The 13436-nt window shown below is 32.2% G+C and overlaps 1 protein-coding gene across 2 annotated transcripts in view; it reads left to right on the top strand.

Annotated features, from left to right (window-relative positions):
• Positions 1-2937: 2937 nt before the first annotated feature.
• LOC124359654 (muscle-specific protein 20-like) overlaps positions 2938-13436 on the top strand; it is a 48502-nt gene continuing 38003 nt past the window's right edge. The window contains exon 1 of one of the 2 annotated variants that reach the window (XM_046812575.1): positions 2938-3080. In XM_046812575.1, the coding sequence (XP_046668531.1) occupies positions 3057-3080 (24 nt within the window). In that variant the 5' untranslated portion in view covers positions 2938-3056. The remainder of the gene's footprint in view (positions 3081-13436) is intronic. The other variant, XM_046812576.1, reaches the window with a different exon arrangement.

Raw genomic sequence — 13436 nt, forward strand, 5'->3', positions numbered from 1 at the left:
GATGTATGAGGTTTGCTGTAATCTCCGAGAAAATTCTAACATAAGGGACCTAGTTCGGATTTCATATCTGTTAACCATATGTGATTATAAATCTTGAATTTTCACTCAGTACAAGTATGATTCATACCCAATTAAAATAATTGTAGGCCTGTTATTTTCTCTACTTACTATTTCAGATCCAAAGGAACCAAAAGACATATTTCAAATATCACCCGACCTTTTATCATTGTTTTGGAGAGCACCCCTCTCATTCTATTCATTTCATATTACGAATGTATTCATCTGTCACTTGAGGTCTGGGCGCCATCTCTGGTTGTGAATAAAAAGTTTAAAATATTCACCTTTGATGTGTATATGACATTTACTGAGCACTTTTCAATATTGGGTAGTAACTAAATAAAACGCTCAACCACTTCCTTACTTAAAACTTAGTACTTTACACCTCTATTAAATCGTGTTTAATTTACAAAGCATCAATTGAAATTCAAAATATCTCGTAATACTTGTTTTACAATTTTTAATAAGGTATTTAAAAGTCCGTGTAAGAAAGCCCAATACATGCGTTTCGGCCAGTCTTATTGTCTTATTATGCCATCTTCAGTTTTTTTTTTCGAAAATATAAGTTGTCTTGTTATTAAAACAAAACAACCCCAATGTTAAAATGTTTTAAAATAATAAAAAAAACTTAAGCATTAATTAAATAGAGAACACTGATCAAAATTACAACTATAAATTTAACATACGTTTAAATGCTCCGTATGTGTATATTAACTTGACTATTTATTTACTTGTTTTAGAGGTAATTAAATTGTACACTGAAGATCGCTTGGTTTCGAAACACTTTTCTACAATATAAAATGTTCAAAAAGCATTTTAGTTTCTTAATTTGAACATTAATGATTTCCCCATATAAAATAATATTTTTAGTGCATGCTAACCAGTATTCTCTAGCAATAATCTTATATAAGTCAATATTAATTAGAAAAAAGAATACACGTAACTGTCAATTGATGCATCAGAAAAATGTATGACGCGAAATGACACTGAACATCTTAAAATACCGTTTTATTTGACACAGAAAATGTGTTTTTAATTTCCATTGAACTAAAAACTTGTACTATGTAATGCATGTTGTAGTGCTGAGGGTTGTCACTATCATTGATTGTATTTCGTTAAACCTAAATTAAAAATAAATACGAAATGAAGAATAAATTTAGTGTATCTTTTCTACAAATATAGAAGCAATGTAAATACGTATACGGATTTAGTAACCTCAAGTCAAAATATTATATATATATAAACAACCGTATATAATTCGGACTCAGCTGTATATCGAAGATTGACAAAAATATAATGACTGAAACTAAAGAAAGGACCGAGTATCTAACAAACAGATACAACAGAGTATCGAAGGGTCCGAATTAACGTAACGAAAGAGAGCGCACAGAGGCAGATAGACGGACGGACTGTCTTTTTGTTTTCACCACAAAATCAATAGAGCACTTCTTTGGACAAAGAGGAACCATTTACCAAGATTTAAACCTCTTGGGCCTATGTATCAGGACCTATCGCACATAAGGACAGACGAACTGCCTCTTAACCTTTTGACCTCAAAACCAATAGCGTTCTCATCATTGTCTCATCAGGCGCACGATAGAATCCACTATGATGTAATACCACGATCTCCAAAAAGTGGTCGAGTGTTTTTTTAACATAACGTAAGTGGGAAGAGTTGATTTAAGGTGAATGTAGAGTTTCAGATTCCAGATGCTGCACTAAAAGGTGAACTGGAGCTAAACTCAATATTTACAAGTTTCTACTTGCTGTCAAAGTTTTCATTGACAAACCTTCCGAAAGTAAGGAGGACAAGGCGGCATTATAGAGTCCTGTTTCAGTCACAATTATTATAATAATATGACTACTTATATTTCGAAACCATGTTTATACTCTATTATAGAATCTTTCCTCAACATTAAAATGACAAAGTGTTTTACTACTAGACTCATAAAATAACCAAATATTAGAGAAGGTGTGTTTAAGAGGTGAGCAGAGGGGGGGGGGGGGGTGACTGGGAAAAGAGTAAGTCCCACTGTAATAAATTGTTGCCTCGGGTAACGAAAGGTTTGGTTACGGCCCTGAATTAATAACTATATTACTTAATTGTCTCTTAGTAATCTTGTGGTGAGATTTGTTTAAACCACTTATGTGAAGCCATTAACACTTCCATTCCATTGAGTCAACAATTTTAATCAGGTGATAGTCCCGAAATTTATAGCCCAGCATTCCGGAAAGTTCAACGCGTTTTAAATATTTTATTTACCTTTGATCTGAACCTTGTAATAATTTAATTTAATTATTTCTTCTAAGTATATCTGCCCGCTATTCATTGTTATTGAGTTACGAACTCAATAAACTAAATTTAGAACGACATAATGTACACATTTACGGTTTATTGCAAAATGGAATGTATAAGATGTGATCCCAGAGAAGCATGTTTCAAATATTGTAACAAAGCATTAGCTTCTATGATGATGAATTTCAGCATAAATACTTTAGCTCAATGCCGATTTAAAATGAGCGAATTACATTATTTAACAATTTTAGAGGTTATTCCTTGAAATGCTGAAAAATAGTCGATACGAATTAAGTCCACATTCCTTTATTTGAGAAATACTATTATATATTTACTGTGTTTACAGAATAAACAATATTATTATTGTACTATAGGCATACACTTTAAAATATAGTAGCATAATTATTCAGCAGCTAAATACTGGGCACCTCATTTGAATATTTGAATAACACCTCGTCTAGTTTATAACAGCTTATGTGTCACCCCACCTTCCCTTTCGGATTTTGTCCATATTCAGAGCTTGGCCTCCATTTTGGACATGAACCAAGTCCATCTTGCGTGGACGTTCTATATCTGAGCAGTGTTCCTGCAGCGGACACACTACATAAGCTCAGGGTCCCTACCTATCCCCCTCCAAAGCTTGGAACGCTTTCTTCAGTTCCACCAGTAATTCTCCAACCTCCAACCACACACCACCACCGAAATGGCTGCCCCTACAGCTTGGAAGGTGAGTACTTAACATAAACACAATTTATATTTTAAATATTTTGAGAATTATTCCAGAGTTTTCTAATTTTATTTTATTGTAAACTCAATTATTTTATTTTGATTGTTATTTGTTTTTCTTTTGATGTAACTTGATACTCACTAAGGGACTTCCAGATAAGTGAATTAGTGTTTTCTTCTTAGTTCTGACAGTGGTGCCAACTAAATCGCCACAGCAGTAAACTTCCCACAATGCATTTGACAGATGTTTTGGCAGAGTTCCGCTTCCGCTGAGTGTTTGTTATTGCGGGAAAATTTAAAAACTCGTGAAACTAAATTCAAACCTTTCAAGACAATTGGTTCATATTTTTAATCAACAAAAGAGTGTTTTAAGAATTATTAGGTTATGGTTTACCTTGTGATACAATGCATATTTTTATAACAAACATTATTGAGTAACGTAATTCGCAGTTTCGTAATTTTCAGTTATATACTTTATTGCTATTGTTTTAAACGTTGATTATGAGTTTGAATGAACATTTTGAGTCACTACCTGCATTAAGGTATTATATTAATTTCCACTAGTAAAACAATATTTTATGTAGTACATGCTACATTTTTTAACATCTTTTTTTTTTGTTTTACACAAAGCATTACCATAGCCAGGAATAATATTTCAAATTTTATAAATTTAAAAATGTAAATAATATTTTTCTCTCTGCTAGAAATATTTATACAGTACAATATTATGCTTCATATTAAAAACTCTTTGTCTCCGAATCAAACTAAGCACAATATAACAGAAAGAAATTGGTCGTTAAACGCTACTGTAAGTGTTAAAATAGAAAAAAATAAAGAACTATTTTATAAGTTTTCAATTATTATTAGTACATTTTAGGAAAAAATCATTAATTTAATATACCGATGCGTTTTACAAGTATTTACTTTAAATATTCCAGTACCGTACCGTACTAGTTAAAAAATTGTCAATACAGATTCCACATAAAATTTACATTTTCTTATAAGCTTGTTTTCTAAAATAAAGGCTCTCTCTATATTTATTTTTTATAAAGACGTCCATATTTTTGGTATATAATGAGAGAATGAATAAAAGTTAATGAATGACGTTTATTCCAGCAATTTGTATATAAATAATATTTGTAATAAGCTAATCATAATTCCTAATCATACACAGAAGTGCACAAATATTTTTTAAAAATATCAACAATAACTTTAAATACATGTTATCAAAATAACATGAAACCAAATTTTAGGTTTTTATAACAATATATATATATATATATATATATATATATATATATATATATATATATTGGCTTTACTTTCTAAAACATTACTTTTCGTTAATTTAATCCTAACTTATTATATTATGAATATTAATTTATAAATGGAGATTTGACCGCTATATTTACGAGTATGCAAACAACTGTTAAAACGAACGATATCAGATTAACGTGGTTCAGTCAAATGTTTAGAAATTAAATACCACGAGGCCAGCATTAACACTACGAGTATACTAGTATGTTAACTAGCTGCCTGAGCTGCTGAAGGGTCCGAATATATATATATATATATATATATATATATATATATATATATATAAACACACACACACACACACACACACACACACACACACACACACACACACACACACACATATATATATATATATATATATATATATTATTATTATTTTGTACTAGAACACTATCGCCTCATTCAACTTATTATCTGTGACTTTTTTAACACTTTACAATAGGTCAAACAACCTTTAAGTATATGTAACAAATTTTGCAATTATGAAAGTAGGAAAAGAGGCGAGAATAGCGTACCGAGAGAGGCCTACAAAGAAAATTTATATTTATTTTTATTCTCCCTGATTAAATCAGATATCTAAGTTTTCGTAGACTTAATAACTGGCAGAGTTCAACAATTAACTTTTTACCCTATGTAATCTTCTTTATCGTCTCTGGAAGGCTTACTGTATGTGAGGAATCAATAAAAAATGTTAATAATCAAGTGTTTGTATTAGCATTATTAGTAGAAGCATAACGCAACAATGAGCAATAGTCTGCATTAATTTTAACTCAACTTATTCTTACAGGTTATGCACCATAGGATTTTCAGATGCACGGTACATACCGTCCGTCGTTGGCTTTCTGAAATATGGTTATGGTTCTGATGCTCGTTCAGCCAGCATAAACAATTTTTGTGTCCCGAAATATCTACACCATGGAGTGGTTTACATAACACACTTACTTGTGTTATTTTTATACCGGAACTAACAACTGGAATGCCTTAGAGTAACCTGAACCGGGCATTAAATTTTCTAGAACTTAATGAGCTTTGTGCATGAATTTACAAATATCACATAAAATATTGTTCGTTTAAATAATGTACATCTAGGGATATGATTATTTTACAACTCCTTGTAGAACATCCATCCCCCATTGGATGTGAATAGTCAATAACTACTTTAAAATCTATTTCTTAACTACAGTATTCATTTACTAAGTATAACGTTCACCACTTGAGCCAAGACAAGAATATTAAACCACTTATAACAGTAGGGTCTACCTACATTGTAAATGTTTCAAACATTAAACCAGCGTAACTTTTTGAGATGTGAACCTTTATAGGTCGGATTTACGGCAATTTACTCTATTAATAGAGACCTTTAATTTGATGTACTACTCGATCTATGCTCTAATTTAAGATTTCCTTCTGACTCCTTGCGGGCCAGCCCCCTGACATAACAAAAATGTCGTAGTTACTTCAAAAAGTATATTTATAGGTGAAATAATGGTTTGCTAAATTTTATTGCTTTACCTGTAATCGTTTGGGAATTACCAAGCCCGTGCGGCACTTTTTTTACAACCTGTATATTTTAGTAAGTAGGCTGTTTTTGACTTTTCCCTCCCCTTCCCCAAATATTTACGTTAGTTTGATATACAGGGTGAGTTTTTTAAAGTGATCCAATAGCTAACTTTTTAATTACATGACTTAGCACCACACTTTAAATTTGGAACTTGCTCAATTTTAAGTTTCACTCAGGAATACACTTTCAAATTTTTTGAAGATGGCTGCCATTTTCCAATATGGTGGCCAACTTTAAAATCTTTTATGGAACACCCTGTATTTTATGTTGTTTTTAGATTCTACTCTACAAAATAAGACATTTTTTCTTCAGAAAGTTTTTTCTATATCTATAATGGTTCAGGAGCTACGTGGACTGGAAGTTTTCGGATTTTTTCGGACTGATGGTGAAATCTTTCAGTCCACGTAGCTCCTGAACCATTAGAGATATAGAAAAACTGTCGGAAGAAAAAATGTCTTATTTTGTAGAGTAGAATCTAAAAACAACATAAAATACAGGGCGTTCCATAAAAGATTTTAAAGTTGGCCACCATATTGCAAAATGGCGGCCATCTTCAAAAAATTTGAAAGTATATTTTCTGAGTGAAACTTAAAATTGAGCAAGTTCCAAATTTAAAGTGTGGTGCTAAGTCATGTAATTAAAAAGTTAGCTATTGGATCACTTTAAAAAACTCACCCTGTATATGGAGACAAGTCACAAACATCTCCCCTAGATACGGTACTGCCTGATCATCCCCAAATTCCCATCTTCAAGTACCTGAACGACTAACCGAACAGTTGCAGTTTTAATATAAACATTTTACAATATACAAACGATTTTAATACAACATGTCACGATTTTAAACTATGTGTATTTTTACTGTGAGTGTAAATTAAACAGTCTTGAATACGGATATTTCTAACATACAAACATTGCTAGTTTATACATAATACACTGAAATTATATTACCCAAATATTTCCCTAAACTGTTATTAATTTATTCAGAACTCTGAAAAAGATCATAACTAAACCATTGTATTACGGACTGTCGGAAAAGTGAAGATTTTGTGTGTGTCCGCAAACTTTAGAGTAAAGATAAAATAGTTATAGATCCAATAATTTGGAAAACTAAAACGTTTCTCCATTTGCTTCCAGTTTTTAAGACATGGACTTACTAATTAACTAGTAAAAACTTAACTAGGTTTCATAACTTTTAACTATCAACCCTTGGAGTATAATTTAAAATATGAGAACTGACTAGCATAATAGCCGAGTAAGATAAAAATTTGATGGAATTTTTTTATAAATATTCACTTACATTGATTCGATAAAGCAACATATTTGGGCATCATGACTTAAAGGAAGATTTTTTAACAAATAGATTTTAAAAATGAACTTTTTAAAACGTATTGAAGTATAATATAAAAGTAAAATCGTTTGCTTATGAATTCCAAATACAATTTCGACTTTGAAAAGTCAGGTTATAGTTATATTGTAAATTCTGAGGACAAATATGATGGGAACTAGTGAGCGCAGAAAGTCTGGGGTGGCTTGTGAAATGAGCATGAGTATCTCCTAGTTTGTATAAAATTTTCGAATGAGAGATGGTTTTGGTAACTTGATTGTCGAAGGTAGGGAAAATACTCCTATACTGACTTTAGTGTGTTTGGAGTATTTATACAATGAAATCTATCTAAAATATATATTTATGTTAAGTATCATATCCAAGTATATTTAACATCGAAATGTGTGTCGACCCCATCCCTGTAGCTGTCATAACGAATGTACCCCAGTTGCAGTTCGAAGAGATGGAAACCCCAAAAATTTTGTGTGTTCCCAATGTAGCGAATCTCGGATTTCCAGACGGAAAGCTCAACTAGTCGACCATTGGCCCATTTTTGTTACGACTCATCGAGATATTATTAGCGAAACTGTGACATGAACCGAGTGTCGACTAAAACAGAGACTGAGTCAGGGCTACCACCTACGCAAGAGTAAACAAACAGCTGTTTGATGGTTGGCAATTCTGAAATAGATTTATCACTTTTCCATTCCAGCATAGGAAACGAACGCATTAGTGATTGCCAAACCCAACCTAGAATAGCTGCTGAAAGCGAATTACAACCGCTGTCCAAAACCTACCCTGACTCACTTTGAGTTACGCTTACAAAACAAATGTCCAATGCCATAGAGATATTTTACGATGCGGATATAAATGTCGTATTCCGCGCGGTTTTGTGTACTAATACACATATTCATATTTTTGCGTTTATTCGCTTAAGAGTGTTTGTTTAGGAGCAGTTTGTGTAACTCTCTGGACAAAGGTATACCATATTAGTGGTCAGGTTAAGACAAACAGATTTCACCATATGAACATGGGTTTCCCATGCTTAGTTTCCCACATTTGTGTCTGTACCGGTTTTTGTTTTTTTTTTTATATAAAAACAATATTTAACAAAACAATAAATTAAATTATACCAAATTTGGCTCAAATTTTTATGATAACAAGGCTAGTACTGAAAAAATATGAAAGTATCTTTATTATTTTTAAAATGGCGGCCATTAAAACTTTTATACTTTGAATATCAAAAACAAACAATTTTTCTCAACTATTATCAACAAGAATAACAGTTTTTAGAGGATTTTATCACAAATCTAATGACACCAAAATTATTTAAATCGAATTATAAATAACTGGAGCAAATTTACTGTGACAAGACATGGCCCAATTGAGAGCTGCCGTTTATTAAGTTTGGTATTGTATTTAGTTGCTGGGAAATTCAACGTGGGTCATGTCTTGTCACAGTAAATTTGCTCTAAATCAGTTATTTATTATTCGATTTAAATAATTATGGTGTCATTAGATGTGTAATAAAATCGCATAAAAACTGTTATTCTTATAATTCTTGAGAACAATTTTTTATTTTTGTGATAGTATTTAAAGTAAAAAAGTTTTAATTTTTAAAATAATAAAGATAATTTTATAATATTTATTTTAGTAAGAAGCCTTGCTATCTTAAACGTTTGAGCCAAATTTGTTATAATTTAATTTATTATTTCGTAAGATAATAATTTTTTAATAAGGAAAAAAACACATACAGATACACAGATGGGAAACTGAGCATCGGAGACCCATGTTCATATGGTGAAATATGTTTGTCTTGACCTGAGCAATAACGTGGTATACCTACCTTTATCCAGAGAGTGCGCGCGCGCGCGCACACACACACACACACACACACACACACACACACACACACACACACACACACACACACACACACACACACACACATCCTTCATATTTTATATTCTTCTTCAGCATTCTGAAACGCTTTCTACCTTCTTTGGTCGTAGAGTAACATGTTTTTTTTTTAGTTTTAATGACATTTAGTCCATCGATGATTCACAGCGTTTTCAAGCTGTTAAGTTCAGGTTTTACACCTAAAGCCTAGGCAAGTAGTAAAGGCAGCCTAAGAACTTCTACCATGCTTTTACTACCATCATTTAATATGATGACATCTTGAGTTTCAACAGTAAAGGGTTTAAACCATAAAAATTAATTTAAGGAACCTTTGACAATAAGAGTTAAAAATTTAATTCATATTTTGCGTACAGCCATTTAACCATTTCATTACATACTTGGTTTAACCGAGTGCCTGTAGTTGGACTGCAGCTTCTACTGTAGCAACTCCAGGGCATTATGACAAGTGTAGGTTTCATATATGTATTGGTGTTATGTCACTTATATCAGCCAACAAATTAAGTTTAAGCTAAATTTAAGAACTTTTTCCTTTGTTATCCGATTGCTAACCCCATGTGTTATATATAAAAACTCGTAAATTACCAAAATGAAAATAAAATAAACTCTATTAATAATTGAAAAAAATCTCGTTACATTATGTAGTTTCAAACCATCAGGGGGACGAAGCGATTTTAGCTACATAGGAAGACATTGGAAAATATTAAATGTAACTGCAGATCTTGTAGTATATATTTTAAAGGTATTTACAGAATACAATTGTAAATCAAATTTGGACGAAGGTTAAACATTTTAACGGACTATTTAAAGATTTAGTATGTTGGATGGGCTTATTAGACGACTCGTATACTTTTTATTTATGATTTTTTTAAGTTAGTATATTTAGTTATTCAATCAATAAATAGATTAATACCCAACTGGTGGCGGTTTTTATTTTAGTTAAATGCATTGCTTTTATAAAAATGTACTAAGCATTACAACATAATTTTCAGGATCTCCCTAAATTTAATTCAACTCGAATTCGATGATTCGTGAATAATTCGTAAAAGAAAATTATAAGCTTTCCGCATTATAAAAAATCCTTTAAATTATCAGCTGTTTCATGAAGGATCTCAAAATTTGTTTATGGAATCACTGCATTTGAAAATGAATTAAAATTGTATTGCCATAGTCGTAGACAGGAGTGTAATAACCAATCACACTAAATCTTGTCTGTTTTTAGAGGATGTATCAAAAATGGGAACAGAAATTACGCAGATGACCCAAAAGCGCCTGCCAGTTACAAGCCGCTATTTCTGGTCGTCAGTGATGTGTATATAGTCTCGTTGTGTTTGAAGGCGCTAATATGGGTCATAGTTATTTATACCGCAGCAGTTAACACCTAAGGTACTCTGTCTTGTCTGACATATTTGTAAAACTAACTAGATGTTGACAAAGTAATCTATTTCTGCAGTCGATTTGTTCGACAACACAACGAAACTAATTCGGTGAGATCAACTTATTTAAAATTTCTTTTAATTATTGGAATATTTTTCTGTGACAAAATTCTTTCAGAGAGTAATTGGCTGAGCGTTAGCGAAGCCTATCACTCTAGGAGTTGGGAAAGTTTTATTTCTGTCTGATTGTAAAAACAACTGGCCTATAGATTTAAAATTGTGCATTAAGCTTCATTTCTATATAAGAAACACTGGGTTCGATTATGGTGTACGTCACACTGTAAGGGGTTTCGCTGTTCGTTAGGAAATCTTTACCTCGGTCTTATGGATAACCATAATGGCAATGAGAAAATAGTAGAATAAATAAACTTGTAACCAAACTCCCTACACTAATAAGAGATTTTAGCATGAGACATATTTACACATGTGCCTAGTTATCTCAACATAAAACATCATTTTATGGTGACTTTTTGTACATAAATTTATTATTTTAAACATTAATATGAAAACGAATTCGATGAACAAAAATGTGAATGTATCATGTGGCAAAATATCTAAGGAATGAAAATTTTTTTGAAACTTTATTTTTGCATAGATAAGAGTAAATTCTATGTTGTTGGATATCAAAACCTGTAATTTGATTGGTCATGGTTGAAGCCTGTAACTCAGTAGGTTGACGCAATTTTTCTTTTGTTTGCCGGGGATGTAAACATTTTTTTTTCGTATGATTGTCTGCCGTTCAATCTCTCAATAATAAAACTAGCTATTGACTTGAATGTTTGAATTGCACCTCAGCGAAACCTGTTACGCGACATGTAGTGTCGCGCACTTCTATCTTGTTTATATATTGTACAGGTAAGTAAATATTAAACACAACACCTGAATCATATTCTTAATATCGAGAAACATATTATATATTTATTTGGATATAATCTATAAACAATATGTTTATATTTACACAAAAAGCAATAACCTACACATATTCTACTTGCTTAAAAGAATGAATATTTTACTACAGAGCGCTTATTTTATGTGATTTAGTTATTTTAATATTTGGCTATTGCTCTACACATATCTGTCTAAATAAGCAAACAAGTATGTGACAAGGAAAATATCTGCTAAACGGCATTCGACTTATTAAATTTGTATAAATTACATGATTCTCATTAAATTTCACAAAAATTTAAGGCGCTAAAGGAACCCGCTCCACCGTTAATGTCTATAATAATAAAGAGACACGAACTCTATTTTCACAAAAAGCAAGAGCCCCCAGAACAAATCTTTATGTTTTATATTTTATTATATATTGTACTACGTTTTTAATTTTCAATAAATGTCAACTTCAAGAACCATGTTTTAGTATATAATGTCTGGCTCAAACAGATAAACCATCGCTACACAATGAACAATGACGGGTAGGTACTTGAACGTTGTACCGTACAGGAGAGTATTGTTCCTCTATGGTCACGGATTTCACCGTGAATCCGTCAATTCCCGATTGATTCTATAGAGCACAGAACCAACACGTTCATGTTTCATTGGCGTAACTAGGACTCGACTTAGGGAGTGCGCTGATTGAAGGGCACACAACACAAGGGAGTATCAAATAAAACTATACTTTAATAAAGTACAAAGGCCTAATTCTAACTACAACATGTAACTTCTGCATTTAATACAATCTAAATTCGTGTTATACGAATACGTTTGAATTTTTATGGATCTTGGACAGCGGATTTTTCCCCCTCATTTCCCCGAATATACACCACTACGATGTATTGCAAGTGTTCTAATTTAACACTATTACTCTTGTTGTTAAATTAAACAAAATATACACAAAAGGAACTTGTGGCGCTGCCCCCTCCACCTTACAGTATATATTTACAGATAAGAACTTATAATCGCTCCTTGTTGAAGAATAATGGTGTAAGTTATTTGTAAAAAATTAAATGCACACTTTTAATGAAGTTTCGTCTCCAATGGATAGAACTAAAAATAAACTAATAAAGTGCTCGTATTTTAAAAAATATGAATTATTTCACAATTCATTCTCATACACTTTTGAAACGACATAGTCTCGTTATAAAGTATATGTTTTACTAACCTGCGTAATCAAGTTGCAGGCCTACACAGTGTGGAGGTATGTGCTGCAAAATGTTTTCGAGTATTTTCAGTATCACGTTGATATGGACCTGCGTAATCAAGTTGTAGGCCTACACAGTGTGGAGGTATGTGCTGCAAAATGTTTTCGAGTATTTTCAGTATCACGTTGATATGGACCTGCGTAATCAAGTTGCAGGCCTACACAGTGTGGAGGTATGTGCTGCAAAATGTTTTCGAGTATTTTCAGTATCACGTTGATATGGACCTGCGTAATCAAGTTGTAGGCCTACACAGTGTGGAGGTATGTGCTGCAAAATGTTTTCGAGTATTTTCAGTATCACGTTGATATGGACCTGCGTAATCAAGTTGTAGGCCTACACAGTGTGGAGGTATGTGCTGCAAAATGTTTTCGAGTATTTTCAGTATCACGTTGATATGGACCTGCGTAATCAAGTTGTAGGCCTACACAGTGTGGAGGTATGTGCTGCAAAATGTTTTCGAGTATTTTCAGTATCACGTTGATATGGACCTGCGTAATCAAGTTGTAGGCCTACACAGTGTGGAGGTATGTGCTGCAAAATGTTTTCGAGTATTTTCAGTATCACGTTGATATGGACCTGCGTAATCAAGTTGCAGGCCTACACAGTGTGGAGGTATGTGCTGCAAAATGTTTTCGAGTATTTTCAGTATCACGTTGAT

Source organism: Homalodisca vitripennis, chromosome 4 (genome assembly GCF_021130785.1).
Source record: "Homalodisca vitripennis isolate AUS2020 chromosome 4, UT_GWSS_2.1, whole genome shotgun sequence".
In the NCBI taxonomy this organism is placed as follows: domain Eukaryota; kingdom Metazoa; phylum Arthropoda; class Insecta; order Hemiptera; family Cicadellidae; genus Homalodisca; species Homalodisca vitripennis.